This window comes from Lissotriton helveticus, chromosome 6, assembly GCF_964261635.1.
Source record: "Lissotriton helveticus chromosome 6, aLisHel1.1, whole genome shotgun sequence".
Lineage (NCBI taxonomy): Eukaryota > Metazoa > Chordata > Amphibia > Caudata > Salamandridae > Lissotriton > Lissotriton helveticus.
Genome location: NC_136067.1, coordinates 1,634,976,663 through 1,635,000,481, shown reverse-complemented (window position 1 = coordinate 1,635,000,481; position 23,819 = coordinate 1,634,976,663). Strand labels below are relative to the sequence as shown.

The 23,819-nt window shown below is 48.2% G+C and overlaps 1 protein-coding gene across 2 annotated transcripts in view; it reads right to left on the bottom strand.

Annotated features, from left to right (window-relative positions):
- Nucleotides 1–23,819, bottom strand: part of CCT4 (chaperonin containing TCP1 subunit 4) — a 157,459-nt gene that overhangs the window by 73,494 nt on the left and 60,146 nt on the right. For both annotated transcript variants that reach the window (XM_078649474.1, XM_078649475.1), the window contains exons 8-11: nt 22,366–22,505; nt 20,835–20,931; nt 8,215–8,325; nt 8,005–8,135 (exon numbers count right to left, since the gene is read on the bottom strand). In XM_078649474.1, the coding sequence (XP_078505600.1) occupies nt 8,005–8,135; nt 8,215–8,325; nt 20,835–20,931; nt 22,366–22,505 (479 nt within the window). The remainder of the gene's footprint in view (nt 1–8,004; nt 8,136–8,214; nt 8,326–20,834; nt 20,932–22,365; nt 22,506–23,819) is intronic.

The window sequence follows — 23,819 nt, the reverse complement described above, 5'->3', positions numbered from 1 at the left end:
CACCCCCTGGTGCCTTCACGATGTGGACACCGGGGACAGCCCCCCTATTCGACACAGGGCGTACCAGATCGGGTGCGCGCCTGCATCCAGGCCGAGGTATCCAAGATGCTGGCCCTGGGAGTGATCGAACCCTCCGACAGCCCCTGGGCCAGCCCAGTCGTCCTGGTCCCCAAGGCTGCCGCCCCGGGCGTTGCCCCTGAGCTCCGGTTCTGTGTGGACTACCGGGGACTGAATGCCGTTACCAGGACCGACGCTCACCCTATCCCCCGGGCAGATGAGCTAATTGACCGTATGGGGGCCGCCCGCTACCTGAGCATCTTCGATTTAACAGCGGGCTACTGGCAAATCGGCCTCACCCCCAGGGCCCAAGAACGATCCGCCTTCTCTACCCCGGACAGTCACTACCACTTCAGGGTGATGCCATTCGGCATGAAAAACGCTCCGGCAACATTTCAACGACTCGTGAACCAGGTACTGGCGGGCCTCGGAGAATTCAGCGCCGCCTACCTGGACGACATCGCTGTGTACAGTCACCATTGGACCGACCACCTCCGCCACCTGCGGGAAGTTCTACACGCCCTCCGGCAGGCCGGGCTCACCATCAAGGCCAGCAAATGTCAGGTTGGCCAAGGGTCCGTGACCTACCTAGGACACCAGGTGGGAAGCGGGCTGGTGGCCCCCCTCCAACTCAAGATCGCTGCCATCCAGGCCTGGCAACCCCCTACGACCCAAACCGAGGTCCGGGCCTTCCTGGGACTCACCGGGTACTACCGGCGGTTTGTGAAGGACTATGGCAGCATCGTGGGGCCCCTCACGGAGCTCACATCCAAGAAGAACCCCAAAACAGTCAACTGGACTCCGGGCTGCCAATCGGCCTACGAGAAACTGAAGGCCGCCATGTGCACTGCCCCCGTGCTCCAGGCTCCCGACTACGGCCGGGAATTCATTGTACAGACGGACGCCTCCGATCATGGCGTGGGGGCCGTCCTCTCCCAACTCAACACCGAGGGAGTCGATCAGCCAGTGGCATTCATCAGCCGACGCCTGCTGGCCCGGGAACAGCGCTGGAGCACCATCGAGAGGGAGGCCTTTGCCGTAGTCTGGGCCCTCAAGAAGCTCCGGCCCTACCTCTTCGGCACCCACTTTCGGGTGCAGACAGACCACCGACCCCTGCAATGGCTGATGCAGATGCGGGGGGGAAAACCCGAAACTGTTGCGCTGGTCCATCTCCCTGCAGGGGATGGACTTCACTGTGGAGCATCGTCCAGGCCAAGACCACGCCAATGCAGACGGCCTGTCGCGCTTTTTCCGCCTCGGCGAGGAGAGTCCCCAAGAGGATGGCTGACTCTCCCTGCCTTCAGCTGGGGGGGGACGCATGTTGGACAGGCCTCGTAGCTGGGCCGTCCCCCCCTCCGCACAACGGGGCCCGGACCCGGCTCTCCCTGAATCCCCCGCAAGAACCACCATGGCAACCCCCCGAGGCAACCCACAACCCGTCCATAACGGGACTCCAGCTCCTGAACCCTCTCGTACTGGCTGGCCCTGGTCCCCATCAGCACCATGGCCCCGGCCCAGCCGCCATCTTTGGACACTACAGCACGAGGCCGCGTGGCCTCAACTCGACCCCAACCCTGGGCCTGGCCAGGCCCCGACATCGAGGCACCAACCTCCACACAGGAGGTAAAGAGACCACTTGGCAGATCAATGGAAGAAGGAGTCGTCAACGGCTCTCCTCTGCCAGGTGTCGATCACCCCCAGCCTCCCTGGGCGCTGGCTCCACCCCCCTGCTGGGTGTCTGGACTCCCTCATTCCGGACCTCCCGACCTCCAGGCGCGAGGGTCCGGACATCAAAGGGGACCAGGCCTATAACTGGGGCAGCTCCAGACCCGGAAGGAGTTGTATCCTGGGGTCGAGAGACACCGAGAAGAACTCATCCTTGACGGACTGCTGGCGCTGCCGCAGCCCTGCCCTGTGAACCCTTCGTCTTGGCCTGCTGGCGCTGCCGCGGCCCTCTGCAACGTGAACTACCACCTTGGCCTGCTGGCGCTGCCGCGGCCCTCTGCAGCGTGAACTACCATCTTGGCCTGCTGGCGCTGCCGCGGCCCTCTGCCACTTGAACCATCGCCTTGGCCTGCTGGCGCTGCCGCGGCCCTCTACACTTGAACCATCGCCTTGGCCTGCTGGCGCTGCCGCGGCCCCTTCGTTGTAGACCTTCATCTTAGCCGGCTGGCGCTGCCGCGGCCCGACCTTGCAGACTCCTAAGCTCGAGGATTGTGAGCTTCTCTCCTGCCGCCCCCTGTACCGATCCGGTACCAAGACTGTCCCGCTACCCCTTTCCCTACAGAGACTAGAATTGAGAGGACCCTCGAGTCCTGAATCTCCTGTACCGCTGATAACCTTGCCGCAAGAACCCTATATAAAGAGTGTTGATCTCATCCTTGTGTGGTGTCTATCTGTGGGGAGGGAAGTGACTTGTCTGTACGATGGCTGGAGACGGCCCTCCTCGGAGGCCTCTCCCCCAGTACTCGGCCGACCCTGCGGGTCCCCGTCTAACAGCATACTTTAAAACCATTTGGTTTTCCATTCTTTACTTAGAAAGGCCCGGTAGCCATTCCGGCCCTAAATGGGAGCGCAATCATGTTCAGCCATTTATTGATGTCATACATAGCCACAGTACTGTCAGTCAAAAAGAACAGACTATGCCAAACCATGGGTAGGAAAGCCTTCAGAGCAAGATGGGCTGTACTGAACTCCAACATTTTTATATGGCTAGTATTGTTGGATGCAGAACAGGAAGCTTGCACAGTTGTGTCATCCGAATGAGCTCCTCAACCCTGAGGGCGCATGTGAGACTTCAGCTTCATCATTTCCGAAATGCAAGACCTTCAACATTTAAGCTCATTAGCCAATGGTTCAGGAGTACTGGGCTCCATCTGATGAGAATTATATCCTCATAATCCCTTGTAGCCACATACTACTGATAGTCGAGACATCACTGAAATGGACCCAAACACAACACAGGTTTCTGGAAAAATGCTGTAGCCCACCATACCCACCAGCAGCTGCACAGTCCTCACTAACAGATAACACCTTTTCATGAACATACAACTTCTAAATCAGTGAATACACTTCTCCTTCAAAGGAAACACCATTCTTGTGCCTGCATTCAGAAAGCAATCTAGAAATTAAGCTTTTATTGGTGTGAATGGGACAACTTTTATCAATTCAATGATTTACATGGGAATGCAGCAGGCATGCTTTAGACAGTAAGGACTGTGTAGCACCCGTGTAGGTATTACAACATCAGTGGTCAGAAGTCTAGATAAAAGGAGCATTAACCACCTCCAAGCGGTGATCAGTCTAAGAATATTTTAGATCAAAGGGTAAGACTTTGATTTAATAAGTCCACAGTGGACGCCTGAGAAATTTTCTGCAAGAGTGATGTACTGTAATATGAAAATAAGCATCTTGCACATCTAGAAAAAAGCAGGATCTCAAAATACTTGGGGGAAAGATAGGCATCAAGTATTTGCAAAATCCAGGGATGGGAATTTTCTGTTTGGGGCATTCTATGCAGCCATCATCATAAGGGTAATGATTTTCTGCTGATCATCTTGTTGCCAACATTTTTCAAATTATGTTATAAGAGGAACATATTTCCGGTCAAGGATTTAGAGGGCTGCCCATTTTCATAAACCGTTCTTATTTGGCAGCATCCACTTTATTTTGGTTATACTTCCCAGTAGTCTGGCTTTTAATAAAAATAAACTTAAAATTGGATAAACATCATACACAAAGCCATCCACCTACGAGAAAGCTGCTTTAAATACAGATCTCAGACTTTGATTTTGTAGCTAACTCCTTATGGACACTCCTTTAGTTCAGACTTACTGCAGGTTTCATACAACATAATGGCAACAGCTAGGTGAATGGAGTAGTCTCCTAATGGTGGACAGAAAATGCAGGCTTCTCTGTGGGTCAGCTATGAAGGAGTGAGGCGTGTGTGTGCAAGTGCATTTACTTAGTTCATTTTTTTTTTATTATATTTTTATTGCAGATTGATATGAAATACAATTATGCCGGTCAACAATTCCACATCCAATGCGTGCGACGCCCAAGGCACTTGGACTAATAATACACAGCCATTTAGCCCACAACCCTGAGGGCGGGCGGCGGCAATCAGGAAAGCAGCTTTAGTTGTGTCATAAAAATATAGCCATGACCGATCACCAAGGATTCTTGCTTCTGCTTTTCTTTTCCTCCCAGTTCCCCAACAAAAAATAAAAACAATTCCTAAAAACTGGTATGGAGTTAACTGCACCCCTATTCCTCAACATCACCACACTTGCTTCCTCGCTTACCCCACTCATTCCACGGAAAGCGTATCACAATAAACCAATTCAACACCCTATAATCAAGAGCAGGCAACAACTCGACACATCTCCAATATCAATAGCCATCTCATTTCAAACCCAAAACCCCCTCCCTCAACACTCTCCCACCCTTACAATGGCGGCGGTGTGGGCACTAGCAGAATCAAATTATACACCCAACTGTGTGTCGGAGGGCTATCAAAGCTATTTCCCGTAATTATGAACCACATGGATGGGGGGCACTCAATCCTCCTCCTCAGCCGATTGATGATCCTTCAAAGTCTGAACCAGGGCTTCCCATGACCTAGCCACCTCCAGCGCCTTATCATTACCTAATCGGGTAGCTTGTCTGAGCCGCACAGCACTTTCGCAGCTCGCCCATTTACAGAACTCCTTTCTCCAGCGCCCACTCGACGGTCCCTCCTTCGCTTTCCAGTGCCAGGTGATTTCACGCTTAGCCAGTATAAGCCCTAAATCAATAAATTTGCTGGTCACCTTGGACTTGGCTGTGTGCGGGAACCAATGCAGCAAGCAGGTGGTCATATCATATTCTAATTGTCTCTCTGTGATTGCATTCAGGAGCTCCCCCACTCCTTCCCAATAACCCTCCATTCGTGGGCAAAACCATAACATATGTTCTAGTTCAACATCCTCCTCTCGACATCTCGGGCATACCGCATTTTGGACCCAGAAATATTTCCAGATCTTCCCTGGTGTTAAATAGGCCCTATGTAATATAAAGTACTGGATTTGTTGGAACCGAGCATTCCTGGTACTCTTCCACGCCCGCTTGAGAATTTGTTCCCATGTAGTATCCGGTATCTGGCGGCCTATGCTCTCCTCCCATTTCGCTTTCAGCCCATCCAAGGGACGCATACCCTCCCTCAGCAGCCTGGATTGAATGCATGTCACTGCCTTGACAGTACCAGCTGCCATTACAGTATATTGGCAAGCAAGTGTCAAAACCGGTTCCGCTCCCCCCGTTCTCCAGTGCTTTTGAATCGCGGTCGTGACTGCAGCATGTATCAAAAAGTCCCCTTCCGGGAGCCCATACATCTCCTGCAGTACTGTGAAGGGCATTAGCTCCTCGTTCAGGTACAAGTCCCCCATCATCTGAACACCCAGCTGTTCCCAAGTCGCCAGTGGGGTCCAGTCCCCTCCATGGGGCAGTGCCGTCAGCATGCCCAATGGGATCTCTGGAGCATATGGGTGAGTGGTCCCCATTCTACGCTGTGTTCTATTGCAGCAAAGTCGCAGGGTCCGCTCCTCCCCAGTCAGGTCCTGCAGATCTAGTTTTTGTTGCAGCACTATGTAGGCCAATACGTGACGCGGTATTCCCTGGCCCCTCTTATCCTCCGGGCCCGATACTCCTGCGCTATATTTTGTGTCAGAACCTGCAATTGGGACGCCAGATAATAAAGCTCAAAATCAGGCACTGCCAGTCCGCCCTCTAATCTGGGTCTCATCAATGTCGTCAGTGCAACACGCTTTCTACCGCTGCCCCAAATGAAACCCACAATCAGCGATCTCAGGTCTTTAAATATTCTCGGCGGAAGCCAGATCGGCATGGTATGGAAATAGTTTAATAGCCGGGGTAGTGCTACCATCTTAAGCAATGCCACCCTACCCATCACCGACAGGGGGAGCGTCGCCCAAAACTCCATACAACTTTTTAAAGCTCTAACACATCGGCCTATGTTACCGTCCAACAAATCTCGGTCATTATGATAAATCCGAACCCCTAGATAAGTAAGGCACGCGGGCTCCCATTTTACTTCCCCCAGGGACGTGGGAGGAGGCAAGCCCCGCCTAGTCGGGAAGAGGCACGTCTTAGTCCAGTTCACCTTGAGTCCGGAGACCATCCCAAAGTGGGACAGCAGGGACGTCGCCCCCCCGTAGATCATCCTCAGCCTCCTGGAGAAAGAGGAGCAGATCGTCCGCATATAGAGAAATGTAGTGTTGGTCCCCCCGGTACATCAGCCCCCTATACATCCGTCCTGATCTTGCCTGGACCGCAAGAGGCTCCATCGCCAGTGCGAACAACAGCTGCGATAACGAGCACCCCTGCCGTGTTCCTCTCATGACTGGATATTGGTCAGAGATCACTTCACCCAGTTTCACCCTGGCCGTGGCTGAGGAGTACAACACCGATGTCCAGTTCCCAAACTGGTCACCCAACCCGAATCGACTCAGGACTCCACGGAGAAAGGCGTGCATATAGTAAAAAGAATGTTCAGGGTTACAAAATTCCATGTACAACAGACAGTACTGTCCCAGTTTGGCATTATGGGCAAGAGCTTTGCTCAATGAGGTGCTTGTCCTAATTCAAGTTGCCATCTTATAGCAGGAAACATGCCTGCCATTTCTGGCCATCGTTTGCATATCCCTCAGCAATTTATTTACTCGACGGTCTTGATCACTCGATCTGGGCTATAGGTTTTTGTTACGACTAGCACAGTGTGGTCACTGTCACATTTGAGCACTATTTTCCCAAATGTACCTAGCAAAAAGGCTGTTCATTGTGCCGGGTCCTACAGCTAAACCAGCACATCTCCAACCAACAGCAAATCAAAATGTTCCAGGGTTGCAATTGGCATCTGAAAGCCTGAAAAAGAGCAGAGCATGAGACTGCAGAGAGGCTCCTATGGCAAAGCAGAAAAACTGTGATAAGGAGCCTGCGTAGTGCGATACTTCACCTACCAGCTATCATATACAATCGAGTTAATCCCAACTTTTCTAGTCGGGCTTGTATACAACAACTTGACCCAGCTGATATCATTTGGACCAAAATTCAATCTGCACGAGTCCTGAAAGTGGTATTCCAACAAAGCCAAATTGTTGAACATTCAGTGACACTGGTGCATATTCCTCCCTCAGTTTCCTTCGCTACGAATTCAATGCAGTCTTCTTTTTGCAGTATAATGCCACACTGATCCCTGAAAACAAGCTCTAGTACTACTGATTGCACTCTGTTAACGGTTCACAATCAATTTGACTATCAGTATTTAACATTGACAGAGGGCAATAAGATGTTGAGTTCAGCATGTCTTCATTGGGTTTAGCACGATAACCATGTCTCTTTCAGAAATTGACAATATATCCACATCCATCACCTCCGCCAATACCTTCAGTTAGCCATCCCACTACAAAGTTAGCATAAGTTTGTTGCATAGAACTCTGCTGGTAGCCATTGCCTCCAACCAGGTGATTTTCTGATATTAAGCATCTTTGTAGTGCCAAATATTTTTTCGTTGTTGCTGGCCCCTTCTGAGAATCTACCGGTTTCTCTTCCAAAACTAGGAAGAATAATAGCACCCAGCATGATAATTGTCCCACAATTGTGGAGGGTCCATATACAATTGCGCTAGGGACACAAGGAAGATAGTCCCTACTTGTGTATATATTAAACATACACTATTGCCCCCTAAAACACCTTTATGTTGAGAAGGAGAAGGGGCAATTTCTTCACATTAAGGCTAGGAAAGCTAAATAGTATGTATAACTGCTCTGTTCTGCAAATGTGGACAATTTTTAATAATGTGTGTGCAATAATGGAAAGAAATTGTGAAACTAGCATGCAGTAAGAATATCTTCCAAAGTAAACCAATAAGTGCCAAGAACAGAAATTTACCTTTTCTTCACTAAGCAACGGATAACACACAACGCGTCATGAATGGAGCGCTCTGCCTCTTCAATTACTAGCTTGTTAGAACCACGAACGACAATGGTGACGGTTTTCCCAGGGCTCGAACAACCAGTGATCTATTGAGGATTGAAACACATGATTAGAATATATCAAGGTTTATGAACAAACGAAAATACAACATTTCATATTCCTTACCTTTACAAGTTTTCCAGAGCCGTTTAAGCTGACTTCTTCTGCAAGTTCCGCAGATCCCAACATATCGGCAGCGAACTGGTCAATATGGGCAACTGGCTTTGTTCCAATGGTCTGGAGGGTAAAAAAAAAGAAAGAAAAAAAAAGATTCAACAGTTTAAACAAGTAAAAACCAATTTGGAAGATGACAGGAAGTAAAAACAAATGTTGAATGAGTAATAGGAGAAGCTCACCTACAAAAAAAAAAAAAATACCTCCAAGATTGGTACCTTTCATACCTTTGGCGGTGAAGGGTTGAGGGAGAGTTACTTACCTGTAACCAGGTTTTCAGAGTACATTTTTTTTAAAATAAATATGCATGCAATTATTATTCTGCCACAGGCAGGCTGGGTATTCTTAGTAGAAAACGTTTACTGCATGCTAGAAACGTTCATGTAACATTCCACTTTGTGCATCTAGCTACTTCATTAAGCAGCCAGATGGAAAGTCAATGGAAAAGGGTTTGAATTCCTAAGCGGTAAGAATGAATGAGGTTGCCCTTGAATATAAAGGTTTTACAGCACTACCTGGAGATCCAAACAAGAGTGCACCGTTAAGGCTCACCTCCATTTTTTGTGACCGAGGGGGTCTGTAAGCTGCATACCAGCAAAAACAGCTACGGTTATCCTTTAGAGAGATATTAAAGGACGATACGTGTGGTGTTCCAGCAGCAACACCCTGCTTTGATAAAGACTGGCCTTTGTTGGGATTTCAAAAAGCGAAGTCCAGCTGGTCAGACTTCAGGAAGTTTTTCATCCAAGTAGAATTTTAGGCACCTCAATGTCAAACGTGTGTAAAGAGATAGAGTGTGGTTTAGAGCTTGGCAAGCCTTCCACTCTATTTAAACATCCTTGCCTACCCAGCAGGATCTCTAAGAATTTAGAGCACTCACTACAGGCACTACTGAATGCCAAGTGGGAACCATATTTTTTGCCACTCGTCCTTCTTTAAAGATTTTCTTGAATTCTTTAAGGGGAAGATGAAGAATATCAGTGCCATCAAATTCCACCATCAACTTTCCAGTCTTAAACAGATTAACCCCTTCCATGCGTCAGACGGCCGGGGGCCGTCCGACGTCACCCTGCGGCGGAATTTACGCCGCGGTCAACTGGTTAAAAACAGAGGTTTGTTTACACAAAGTGAGAATTTGTAAAATAGTCCAATAAATCAAATAAAAACTTGATTGAGGGGAGATGGGATAAAAAAAAATATGTAGGATGGTAAAGAAGATAATTATTAGCTGTAAAGATAGGAGATAAATGTCTTGCATTAAGGGTCTTTGATGGCAGTTCTCCCCATTCCATGACGGAAGGATGTTATTAATGCTTTCTGTTTTCTGCCATGCTCGGACATTGTTAGTGTGGATGCAGAGAAAGTTTGAGATTGAGGAATGCTTTAATGTTCACATTAAAAAAAAAACTGCCTCAATATAGAAAGATCATTGGTGTAGGAAAGTGCCTTTTTTTCACAGTCACCCCCATTTTTTGCCTGGTATCGGATGCAATTTTGACAGAAGTGCACCGCATTCCTGCTATCCCTGCCCCCAGGGCCAGTTTCCCTAAAACTGTACAATTGTTCCCCCAATTGGCAATACCTTTAGGATCCCCTGGCAAGTACCTAGTACATTTTAACCTTGGTATCTAGGTCAAGGAGGTTACAGAGAATCTTTAAGGGTTGCAGCATGTATCATGCCACCCTAGGGGACCCCTCCGCCCCAACATGCAAACTGACAATGTAGGCTGCATGCTGGGGTGCAGCGAAAAGTTGAGACACAACATGGCACACCTCCTGTGTGCCATGCCTACAGACACTGAAGCAGCATTGGTAAGTCACCCCTGCAGCAGGTCTTACAGCCCTAAGACAGGGTGCACTATACTACATGTGTGGCCATGCCTGCAGGAGCAGATGTGCAAGTCGATTCTTCGCTTTGACAAAGGAACAGGGAAGCTATTTTGAGAACATGTGCTGGGCACTCGTATTTACGAGCTCCTATGCTACACGATGGCTTCACCAAAACAAGAGATGTTTGGTATCAAACATCTCATATTAATAAACCCACACCGATTCCAGTGATGGATTAACTGATACTTGTACCCAGAGGGTACCTTAGAGGTGCCCACTGAAATCCTAAAGACTAGTGTGTATGCTGACTGGTGTAATCCAGACTGCCACCACAAGACAGGTTTCTGACTCAACAGGTGAGAGCCAGCGTTCTTGGAGGGCAGAAACAACACCTGCTTCGGCAGAGGTGTCACCCCTCCAAGGAGGATGGCTTAGTGATCACATATCAAGACAGGAGGCTTCAAAGGCATCTGCCGCCTTTGATATGCGACCAAAGGCTTTCCAGACAGGGAAAATGCCACACCTTCCGCGGGTATATTTGGCACCAGCACAGGCGAGAAATTTAGGTAGTCAGGAGGCGTGTTCTCCTCTCAGGCAAGTACCACCCTTAAGATCAGCTCCCTAATGTGAACACGAATTTTAGAATTCCACCATCTTAGTTTTGGCAGAGTTAGGCTTATGCCCATTTCCCACAGGAAGTGGTCATATAGAGGGGGTAGACACCCTAAAAGTAGTTCTCCGAGTGGCTACTACCTGTTACTCCGATTAAATCCCCATAAATTGAGTATTTAGGTGGCACCCCTGACACCAGGAACTTAGATTTGACAGATCAAGAAGGGGACAAAGTTACAAGAAAAGCGAGAACTGAAGACTGCTGTGGACTTTTGGTGACAAACCCAGCCTGCCTGCAACAGTCTCGACAATCGTGACCAGCGACCAGTTTCCAAGTACCCTTGGAGACTGCCAGCCCTTCGCAAATTTCCAGCGATCTCCCTCGAGGTAGAGGAGCTACTCCCCTAAGGTCCGCAGGCACCAAAAACTCAAAGCTCGGTTTACCGAGTAGCCGCTACCCAGTCAGTCCAACACAGCAGCCTCCCAGGAAGAGGACCCTGTGCTCCTGGAGGCCAGATCTGCCCCCCCCCCCCCACTGAGTGAGAGGATACCAGGACCAACCAGAGGCACACAGAGCCAATACCAGCGGTATCGGACATTTTGCAGTAAACATAGCCCGTGAGAGTCTAATCCGGACTCCCACAGCACCGGATGGAGCAGCTGTCGAGGGAAGTCAGTCCCGCAGAGACCCACCTCCAGAGTGTTCCAAATTTGCATCCTTAACTGGCGAAGGGCGACAACCACAAGGCCCTAGGACACACAGAGCTATGCCGACCGTACCACTCTGCACACCCAAGCATTTATTGCCTTGGAGTACAACAAATACTTAGCACTACCCTCTAATAAGACTGTACTGCTTGCCCACGCTGCCATAAAAGAGCATTTAGTGTTATTTTTTTTTGCCTCTGTAAAGGGTTGCCTAGACTCTTTAGACAATGTACCTCGTTTTGGCCCACTAGATAAAGAGCCAGCTACCTACAATTGGTAAAGCTCAATTTTCAATGCCGCTACAATGACTGAAAATGGAAATTATGGTGATGTTGCATTTTTAGGTTGAGCCAGCAGGCAGCACACGTGCTGTCGCTTGGCAATCTACTGTGTCAAAAAAAAATCAGAAAGGGAGCTTTTAGCTCCGCACCATTATTTACCATTTGCTGGCATCATTACTCTGCCTTGCTGCCTTCTAATTCAACAGCAAGCGCAACACATCACCTTGTTTTGTGTGGAGCATGGACCGATCAAGTACGGATTGATTAAACTCTGTGTCCACCCGCTGCTTGCACTGTGACTGAGAATCCATTTTTTTTGTTGTTGCCGTTTTTATATAGCACGACCGCGACCCGAAGGTACAGGAGCGCTTTACATGAGCACCACTTACATTACATAAGTTCAAATAGTTTTTTTTAAACCTGGAAAATGAAGTAATTTGCCCAGAATCACAGGCTGTTGAGGCAACTTTTTTTTGTGAGGGGGTGTAGTCTCGTCTATGCGCCACATTGGTTGGCACCCTCCCACACTGGTCATGTGTTAGTAGATTTGGGCATCTGTGAGGTGCGTTAAAAAATAAATAGCTCTGTCGGCTCCTGCGCCTTCAGTTCAGGAGATAGAACAGTCACTGGTATTCATGATTTACACTACTACCATGTACCTTTTAAGAACATAGTAGGCAGTAATGTAGTAGTTAACCTGTATTCGAGTCAGGTTATTCTTTGATGAGGACCATCTAAGTTAATACAGATTACTGGCCGCTGGGTAATCATTTTAAAATGGTCATGTTTATAAGCAATCCTACACAAGAAATATTTATTAGCATCAGTTACTTTATATGGGCACTGGAGGTCACCATAGTAACAGACACAGCCCATAAACGTAAAGGGCTACAATACCATAAACTAGGAGGAAAACAGAAACAAGAATTGGCAAAGCAAATAGATCTCGCCTACACAAAAATGAATATGCTACTTACCAGTATGCATCTGTTCTTGGCATGTAGGGCTGCTAACATTCATATCTTTGCATTAGATCGCCGCCTAGTGTTGGGTCCGGATGATCGCACATTGTTGTCCTGGAAGAGTCTTCGAAGTATCCTGAGATAGGTGGCTCCTCCCCTGGACTACAGTGCGCATGGGCATCGGCTCCATCCCCAGATTGTTTTTAGCCATTGTGGCAGAGATGGAGTGTAAGGTGTAAAGGATGCCCATGCTAATGATTGAATGCAAGAGTATGTCTGCAGCTGCGACAGGCACCGGGGAGGAGGGCGGGCGATATGAATGTTAGCAGCCCTACATGCCAAGAACAGATGCATACTGGTAAGTAGCATATTCAGTTCGAGGCATGTGGGCTGCTAAATTCATATCTTTGCATAGAATACATAGCAGTCCCTCCATTAGCGGCGGTTGCCCGTGCCAGCTGCAGAAGCCTGAAAAAGTGTCTTGAGAACAGCCTGTCCTACAGCAGCTTGCTGCTTGGAATGCACATCAACACAGTAGTGTTTTGTGAAGGTATGTGGTGTAATCCACGTGGCTGCTCTGCAAATGTCTTCCAAAGGAATGTTCCCCAGGAAAGCCATGGATGCCCCCAATTTGCGTGTGGAGTGCGCTCTTGGGGGTATTGTTAAAGTACGCTTTGCCTTTTGATAACAGATTTGAATGCACTTAACAATCCACCTGGCTATTCCTGCTTTGGAAATAGGGTTGCCTTTGTGTTGTGGTGAGAAGGCAACAAAAAGTTGTTTTGTTTTCCTAAAGTGTTGTGTCCTGTCAATATAGTACATCAACGCCCTCTTAACATCCAAAGTATGGAGCATTCTTTCCGCCACCGTTTGTGGGTTTTGGAAGAATGCAGGCAAGTCAATAGTTTGGTTGAGATGAAACTGTGACACCACCTTCGGAAGGAATTTGGGGTTAGTGCGTAGTACTACCCTATTTGGGTGAATCTGTATGAATGGCTCTTGGATTGTGAGCGCTTGCAGCTCACTGACACGTCTTAGTGAAGTGATAGCAATAAGGAAAGCCACTTTCCACGTTAGGAACTGGAGTTCACACGAGTGTAGTGGCTCAAAAGGCGGTCCCATCAGCCTGGTGAGGACCACATTGAGGTTCCACACTGGAGCTGGCGGTGTTCTTGGGGGAATGACTCGTTTCAGACCTTCAAGGAAGGCCTTAATGGCAGGCACTCTGAAGACAGAGAGATGCTGCCTGTTCTGAAGATAAGCTGCTATGGCGGATAGATGTATCCGAATGGAAGTGTACGCTAGTTTGCACTTGTAAAGATGTAACAGATAGCAAATGATGTTAGGGATAGAAGCATCTAGCGGGTTTATGCCATTGGCTGTACAGTGAATGACGAAACACTTCCATTTCGCAGCATAGCATGCTCTGGTAGTTGGCTTCCTTGCCTCCTTGATGATGTCCATGCATTCTGGAGGTAGGTGAAGGTAGCCAAACTCTAGGACTTCAGGAGCCAGATCGCCAGGTTGAGCTGTTGCGGATCTGGATGCTGAATGTCTCCATGGTTCTGCGTCAAAAGCCTGGGCGTTAGGCGCAACCTTTGATGCGGAACCACCGAGAGTTCTAGAAACGTGGTGTACCATGCTTGGCGCGCCCACGTTGGAGCAACTAGGATGAGTGTCATCGAGTGCTGCCTTAGTTTTCTTGCCACTAGCGGTATCAGAGGTGCTGGTGGAAAAGCGTACGCAAATTTGCCTGACCAGTTCATCCATATCGCATTCCCCTGCGACTGTGGGTGAGGGAACCTGGCGGCAAAGTGTTGGCATTTTGCGTTTTCGTTTGTGGCAAACAGGTCTATCTCCGGATGACCCCACTGCTGGAAGTACGGGCGGAGTACTGATGGATGTATCTCCCACTCGTGCATCTGATGGCTGTATCTGCTGAGCAGATCCGCCATCTGATTGTCCTTTCCCGGGAGGTGTTCTGCCATGAGGAAAATGTTCCTCTGAATGGCCCACTTCCACATGCTCTGAGCCAGATGAGACAGCTGTGGCGAGTGGGTGCCCCCCTGCTTTTGAATGTAGTACATCGCGGTCATGTTGTCCGTCCGGACTAACACTACCTTGTTGCACAGATGTACATTGAAGGACTTGAGCGCCATGAAGATTGCCATCAGTTCCAGATAGTTGATGTGCATCATCTGTTGCTGCGTCGTCCATAGTCCCTGCACTGTGTAAGTGAGCAGATGAGCTCCCCATCCCTGGAGAGATGCGTCAGTCGTCAGGATAATCTGTGGCACTGGCTCCTGGAACAGTCGGCCCTTGCAAAGGTTGTGTGGATTCCACCAATGCAGAGAGTTGTACGCCCGACTGGTAACCAACACTAGGTCTGTCAATTGTCCCTGAGCCTGTGTCCACTGATTTGCTAAGCACTCCTGGAGCGGACGCATATGTAAACGTGCGTGCGGGACTATGAAGATGCAGGAGGCCATCATGCCAATCAACTGCATGAACACTCTCGCTGGAAGCGAGTGTTGTGGTCTGAACCTTTGGATTAGAGACTGCATGCTGTCTATCCTGACTTGGTTTGGCTGAGCCATGGCCGTCAGGGTATTGATCGTCGCACCCAGAAACTGCCGGACATGTGCCGGCTGAAGATGCGACTTTGGGTAGTTCAACGAGAAGCCCAGATTGTGAAGGAGGTGAATGGTAGTCGACATGTCCGCGGCGCACTGTTGTTCCGACTTGGCTTGAACGAGCCAGTCGTCTAGGTAGGGGTAGACATGGATGTTCTGCCTCCTGAGGTGCGCCGCTACTGTCGCCAGACACTTGGTAAACACTCTTGGGGCTGTGGTGACTCCGAAGGGCAGGACTTTGAACTGATAATGCTTGCCTTGGATAGTGAACCTGAGGTATTTTCTGTGGGACGGGTGTAGTGGTATGTGGAAATAAGCATCCTTGAGGTCAAAGGTTGCTAAGAAGTCCCCTTGGTTTAACAAGGGAAGAATCTGTTGCAGTGTAAGCATATGGAAATGTTCTGACAGTATATACAGGTTGAGGGGACGCAGATCCAGAATGGGTCTGAGAGATCCGTCCTTCTTTGGAGTAAGGAAGTACAGGGAATATACCCCTGTGCCTTCCTCCTCCACTGGCACGAGCTCGATTGCGCCTTTTTGCAGCATCACCACTACTTCTTGCTGCAATAAGTGCAAGTGCTCTGCGGACATAGGCCGTTGCCTTGGTGGAATGTTGGGTGGAGTGGACTTTAACTCTAGACAATAACCGTACTGGACAAGTTGTCGTACCCACCTGTCTTTGGTGATGTTTGTCCAGACTGGCAGGAACTGCTGGAGTCTCCCCCCGACAGGTGTTAAATGGTCGGGGGGCAGTGACAGAGAGTCACTGTTTGTTTGGGGCAGAGGAACGGGAGTTGTTGTTTCCTCTGCCACGTCCTCTGGTGCTGTTTCCCCGATAACCCCCTTTATTCTGTTTGGGGTACGAGGACTGTGCTCCACCTCTAGTGAACTGCGATTGTTGACCCATCTGTCCTCTGGTGACACCACGTGCACCTGAGCGACGAAAAGTGTTGCCCCGGAACTGTTGTGACTGAAGGGCCCCCATAGACTTAGCCGTTTCATTGTCTTTTTTAATCTTTTCGAGGGTGGTGTCAACATCAGGACCAAACAGTCTATCAGGATTGACGGGCTGGTTGAGTATGGTTGTTTGAATGTCTGGTTTGAACCCTGATATGCGTAACCACGCTTGTCGTCTCAGCATGACGCTAGTGTTAATAGCCCTAGCTGCTGTGTCTGCGGCATCAAGTGCACACTTTATGGCTGCGTTGGAGATGAGTTTTCCCTCTTCTATAAGCAGTTTTGTACCCTCCTGAAACTGCGGAGGCAGGTGTTGTAAAACTTGTTCTAGGGTGTCATAATGCGCCCTGTCATAACGCGCCAATAGCGCCTGTGTATTTGCAATACGCCAGAAATTGGCAGCCTGCGCTGCTACCCTTTTGCCCCCTGCCTCAAGCACTTTGGACTCCTTGTCTGGGGGAGGAGCTTCACCCGTTGTTTGGGAGTTGGCTCTTTTTCTGGCATTTGCGACCACAAGAGAGTCCAGTGGCAGCTGCCCCCGAATGTATGCAGGGTCCGTAGGTGCTGGTCTGTATTTCTTTTCGATGCGCGGATTGACCACCCTTGCCCTAGTAGGCTCTTTAAAGATTTCTGCAGCATGCTTAAGGACACCCTTGAGCATAGGAAGTGTCTTGACTGTCCTTTCAGAGACCGAAAAAGTGTCAAACAGGAAATCTTCTTCCACTGGGTCAGCATGCATGTCCACATCATGATTAGCAGCTGCCCGTTCAATGAGTGCATGAAATTCTGCAGAGTCTTCTGTGGGGGATGCACGTGCACTGTAAGGCTGTGGGTCTTGTCCCACATTCTGGATTCCTTGGTCACCCACGTCGTCATAGGAATCCTGTTGTGCATCTGGGTCATTGATGGGGAAAGTGTACTGGTCATCTTGTCCATATTCCTCTCCCTCTGAGTGGTCAGGGGAAGGTGTTGGACTCCTTCTAGGAGTAGGCTGGATGGGCTCAATCAGGGCTGGAGCGTCCTGTACAGGCCTTTTCTTCTTCAGTGGAATGACATAGGAGTCCACTGGTTGGGAAGTGATCTTTCTTTTGTAAAGGCTCAACTTGCCAGTGTCAGCGTCGATAAAACGCTCTGAATCATCTCCTGAGTCGAGTTGTCGACCTAAAACACCAGCAGACGTGGACGATTCCGATGTCTTTGGCGCCGTTTTGGGCGCAAAGGCTTTCGGCGCCTCTTTTGGCGGCAGAATAAAGAGAAGTTTTCCAGCCGGCTTTGACGGCATGTCCATCGGCTTCTGGGGCGCCGGCGTTGGAGCCGACGTCGCAGAGTCCTTGTCCCGAATTCTTTGTAGTGAAGTGGCGATGAGGGATGCGTCACTCACAGCTGTACTTGGCGCCGACGAGGAGGCCTTCACTTTGCCTCCGCTTTCGACGGCTTGTAGGCCCTTCGTAGTCTTAGCCGTTGATGCTGCAGCCGCCGACACAGAGTCCTTGGACCGATGTGTTGAGCCTCCGCTCTTTGATCCGTGTTGTTTTGCAGGTTCCGTAGGCACTGCAGACTTGTCACCGACTCTTTTGGACTTCGACGGCGTTTCCCCGGTCGAGCCATGCCGGGCGACCGTCTTAGAGGATGCCTCCTCCGTTGACGCCTTCGGCACTGTCGAATCGACAGTTTTCTTCGACTTCTGGAGACCGGAGGTCGACGGAGTCGATGAGGTAGCAGGCTTTGGCGGTTTTGTTGGAGCGGCCGCCATCTTGGATGCACTCGAATCCGTAAGTTTCGGTTTCGTTTTCGGGTCGGCCATTTTAGGCGTCGTCGATACCGATGGTATCAGTTTCGGTTTCGATATGGGCTGCGTAGCAAGGGTGTCCGTGGCCGGGCCTGAAGGCGGGGCCGTGGCTTGCGGTGCAGGGTCTTGGGTAAGGCCGAGTGGCGATCCCGTGACCCGAGCCTGATCCTCGTAACTTTCGGGGCATAGCTCATCCCCGAGCTATCTTCCGCGGCCCCATAAACTTCTTCGACGTCCCCTACCTCGTCGACGTATTCAAGGCCTTGATCCACGACTCCGTGATGTACGACTCCGTCGACGTCTTCCGGATCTGCCTCGACCTCCGTCTCGGGCGGGGAGATTTCAAGATGACGGCTTAGGCCCTCTTCTTCCTGGTCGCCGAAGATGTTATCTGGAGCTGGGGCCGCTTGTCTGGCCTCAAGGCGCACCGGAGCTTAAGCGTCTTCTTCGACCTGAATCTGGAGCAGGCCATGCAGTTGTCCTCGTTATGGTCAGGCGACAGGCATTTGTTGCAGACCGGGTGTACGTCTATATGTGGGTATTTGGACCCACAGACGGGACAGTATTTAAACGGGCTCCGCTCCATGTTGAAAACTTTCGGTCGTGTTGCGATGAGAAGGCCCCGATGTCCGTAGAGTAACTCGACTCCGCAGATTCCGGCTCAAAGAGACGGAAGCACTCTAGACCGTACGCAAACAATACCGACGTAAATAAACGAAGGCCTTTTGGCCTTAAAGAAGCTATTTTTCTCGGTTCCGACAGAGAGACGTCGAGACCGCATCCGAACCCAATGGCGGAAAAAAACAATCTGGGGATGGAGCCGATGCCCATGCGCACTGTAGTCCAGGGGAGGAGCCACCTATCTCAGGATACTTCGAAGACTCTTCCAGGACAACAATGTGCGATCATCCGGACCCAACACTAGGCGGCGATCTAATGCAAAGATATGAATTTAGCAGCCCACATGCCTCGAACTCACTGGCTTAGTCAATATTTTGTTCAGCTTATGGTACTGAAGTGCCGCTGCATTGCACCATGGATAAAAGTAAAGCAAAAAAGTGTTCTGGTGCAGCCAGGACGGACCAGGTCATAGCGCTTTTTCTTTTTCGTTCTAACCATAATGCACAGCAGCTGCGCTGCTGTACAAGGTGGCTAAAACACACTAACAAAGCCAATAGCGGGGGAGGAGCCAAGCTGGCGACCAAGATGGCCGCTTAGGCTCCCGGCTCTGTAGACCTCCTTATCCTGCCACAAGATCCTGTTACTTATCCTGCGCCTATGCAACACCCTCGTACAGATGAATCGTAACGATGCCTGATCGAGTGATCCCGAGCGATCCACCAGCTTCTAGGACGGAGAAACGTCGCCTTGAGGTTTGCGGCCTACATCAGCATTTGAGCCGGGGCCTCGAGTATGGGAGCAGCAGGCCACTAGTTGAACAACATCGGCCATAAATGTCTGGGAGGGACCGGTCCACTGATATGGAGGTGGAGTTTTGCCCAAATCCAGCGGCAAACATCCAAATTGATTAGTGGCGCAAGTGGAGCGATAAAATAGCACAGCGGAAAATATTTGGATCGCCCCAATTCACGCTGCCCGGAGTATGAGCGATTTGGACATTATTTGGGACTCGGCCCGTTGGATACGGGCGCAATCCTGAACATTACCCTGAAATCTCCCAACAAATCAATGGGTTAACAACTGGACTGTGACTTTACACGCTGAGGGTATATCGTAAATGTCATTTGTTCTTGTATTTTTTGACAAACTATAGGTGTTGGGTCTTACTTAGTGTCCTGCTTGTTGTCCCGCTAATATCCTGATTTTACAACTGTTTGATTTAACGTCCATCATTGACTGTATTGCACTTGATAAGCCTTTTTGTTCTTTGTTTTTATATAAATAACAAAAAGGATTTATAAAAAAAAACAAAGCCAATAGCTTTCACTTAGGCAAGATCTATTGGTTTTGCCAATGCTCGTTTCTGTGGGACACCACATGGTACAAGAATGGCCAACCAAGCATTCAGGTGAAGGAATAACCTTTCTTAGTTCTTTTGCTGTGGTAGTAATGAGATGGGCGGCTCCCCTTTTCTTCCATCAAAGGTCCATAGGAGAACCTGCTTATGGTATACTGCACATATGCAAGGTACTACTTCTTGAATATCAAAAGGAGAGCCCCACGATGAACAATTAGGACTTTAACTTGAAGTGAGCTAGAACCCAAAGTATAATGTAAGAAATGTTCATAAAGACTATAGACGGACTGAGTATGAGCAAACTAACTGAAAATTATAACGAGACTGTTGGAATTTTAAAAGGGGACGTGTTGAAACTTCCATTGTAGATACTTGAACCCTACACTACCCATTACCTGTACCTACGCCCCAGCCTTTCCATCTGCCCCAATCTGAAGGAGGAAACATCATTGATTTCCCAACATGATCATTGTCTGCATTAATGCCACTTTATTGCTGTAGATTGCACAGAAATAAACACAAGTAACTTAGCAGCGGTCAAATGTGATGAAAGTACAAGAACGGGGCTCTCTATCATTCATCTGTGCCAACAAATGGACCCATCACTCTCACATAGCCCAGGGAACTTGTTTGCTATTTATATACATTACCTTTACAATTGAGATCTAAGGACTCATGAGAAATATTTGGAAAATAAAGTATATATTCTTAATACATTCCATTTCATCATTGCCGGATGCGTATACAGCCATGGTCAAATAACTGATTATGGAGAATCACAGATACCAGAAGAATACAGGGTTTAAAAAAAGGCGTCATTACCTTGCAGATAAATTCAATATCTTCCCGCTCAATATCTTTGATCACCATGATCTTCATTTTATTCAAAAAATGTAAAGCCAGATCACTGACAGCATCCCTAAATATTGACAAAGAAATAACATCACATAAGCGAGACTGAATCCTGCTAAGAATAGGCTTTTCAAACAGCTTCTTCGAATTAATTATGCACAACACCTGGAGTCTCAGTCATCAAACTATCACTTAACATAAAACATGCTGTTGCTTTTCATAGACGTTGATAAAAGACCAGCAGCTTCTGGTCGGTTTCACTGTAGCCACAAATCCTAAGGAAAATACGTTGCATGGTAATGCAGCCCGCCGTTCGAAGAGTTTCCCTGTCAGATCAGTTTCCTGCCCAGGAGGCATTCTGGGGCAGCCTCTTCTGGAAAAGCTAGGCTAATCTGTCTAGGCTGGAAAAGCTGTGCCACTCAGTAAATTTTTTCCGGGCTGCTCTATTTTTCCTCCAGTGATCTTGACAAACTGGGAGCACAATGGAGATGGTACACATTCTACAGTGCTCTACACCAGAGAAAGATTGTTCTCCTGCCAGAAGGCCATCCAAAAATGACCCCCACTCCCTGAACTTGAGCGAGGATTAACATTTCAACCCGCCCCTCCCAGGCTACAGTTATGCTTGTTAGTTTGGTTAAGGAGTCCATGCCTTACTTGAACCACTTTGGGACAACTGTCTACTGGAGAGACTTCGCTAGACAGGCCCTGCGAGGGCCTGTCTGGCACAACATCAACGGGTGGTTGGCACAGTCTAGGATAGGAAATAGAAGGTTAAGAGGCCAGAAGGTCCAAGATGAATTCAATGAAGCCAGATCAGTGGAGTCTCTTGAAAGGTTGGTAGGTTTGGCTCGCAGTCTGTTGCATTCCCGGCTCATCTGAGCTTGCATGCCAGAAACATCTGTAAGCATACAGACTTTGGTCCCTGCAAGGCCAGTAGGGCAAAATATCAAGTCAGTCATACATTATTTTAGAGGCATCTTCCTGAATCACCCGTGTAGGTGTTGCCTCTAGACGAAAGGTACAAAGTGGGCAACTGAGGACTTGCGAAACGCGTTTCAAATCAGCGAAGAAAGTTCATCTGGCCCTTGACTATAATCAATAGAAAATACAACTAATGCTTGTTCAGAGACACTCAAACGCCATTAAAGGTGTATGTGGTGGAAGAAAGTGTGGAGTCTGGCCTAGACGGGGCACTGGTTTCACAACTCATTAAGGTGCGGATACAGACCATGAAATGCACAGGTAAAGGGTGAAGCAAGTTACATGCATTAGTTTGCAGACTCATTACTAGTACTTACATGATGCATGAATAAAACAAGCATCCTGTAGTACGCTTTGGTCGCAATGACAGAAAACATTATAAACTTTTTTTTAAAAGTAACACCACACTGTTTCGGGAGTGCTCACATTGTTTTAGAAATATATTCTGATAAAGCCATTAGCGCAGAAGGTATCTGGTATACTAACTGAATGAAATTTACTGCTGTAGCTGACTTACCTCAAGATAGATTTCTGGATGAGTAGTACGTTGCATCCAGCCTTCTTAATTTGTTTGATCAAGTTCAAGATATACGCTCTCTCTTCACGCAATACTCTGTCCATTTGTGCATAGTCTGAGACTACAATCTGATTTTCCATCTATTTGAGGAAGGTAGGGGGAAAAAAAAAAAAGTTTACAGCAGTTCAAAAACACAATTTCTAGCAGACAGCAAGCCCTTCCCATGTGGCCCCATAACAGAGGAATGAAGTCATTACACACATTTTTAAAAGCTGCTTTTGGCCAGATTATCAATAATGAATTGTCAACTGTTTGAGAAACGTTGACCAAATCAATGCTCCCTAAATTATGTACACACAGAAACCATCTATCATTATCAACCTCCTGGTCTCCCGCTTCATTGCAGAATCTTTCTCAAGATATTACCACTCATTAGGTGGCTTCCTTAGAGGCCGATTACATGGCTAATTACGAAATTCTAAGGGATTTTAATATTTGGTTTGATGTCCCCTGTATGACCATACACACTGGACAATTTCACTGCTATTAAGCAAACCCAATGCTTCTCACTGTATCCTCATTGATAGGCAAATATTAAACATGTTCAATAAAAGTTCAAATAACTAGTTGAAACCAGAGTTGACAAGTATAAGACGGGGCTGATGCCTCAATGTATTTAGTCGAACATGTTATTGTACTGGATTTATATGTACCTACAGCAAAGAACGCTACAAGACCCCACCATCTCTTTTGAAAACATGGAGAGAAAGGTACAAGTGGAAAGTCGAGTGAAGCAGTGAAATTCAACTTATTCTGCAAATCGTTTTAAGCGGGCCAAGAATAATCTCATGGTACATATTATCAAAGGACACAGGCGAGTGAAGTAGTATCAAGGCACAGGTATGACTAGGATTTAATGCCAAAAGCTCCAAATATTAACCTGGGATGTTTATCAAAGTCTCAGAAAAACCCAGCAAATTAAAATCTGAATTTATACATTTCTGTTTCAAGACCAAAGATTTGCTTCCTAAGCTCCATGTCTAATATCCGAATATAAGGCAAAAAAAAAAGTTGGCACTGATCTCAGGTAGCAGGGCAGCACTTAAATAAAACACAGAACCAATGAAGAAATTCTGATGTAATATGTGGAAGTTTGCGATTCAAGATAAAGAAGTACTATCTTTTGGAGGGTACCTTTGAATTGGTTAGGTGCCACACTTGATCCAGAAACGTCTGATAGCTCTGTGCTGCCAGTAGGGGTAATTAGCTCCAACTTCACCCCAGAGATTAAGTTGTGATGTCATTGGTGCAGTAAAAGTCACACCCAGAGCACCAATATCAATCACCTGTTTGAACAGTGCCTAGATGAGGGGATGGGAACAACATCAACACTAACATGTGCAGGAGTAATAAACTAAACTGCCATCTTTTTATACCACTGGTGCTGCCTGGCA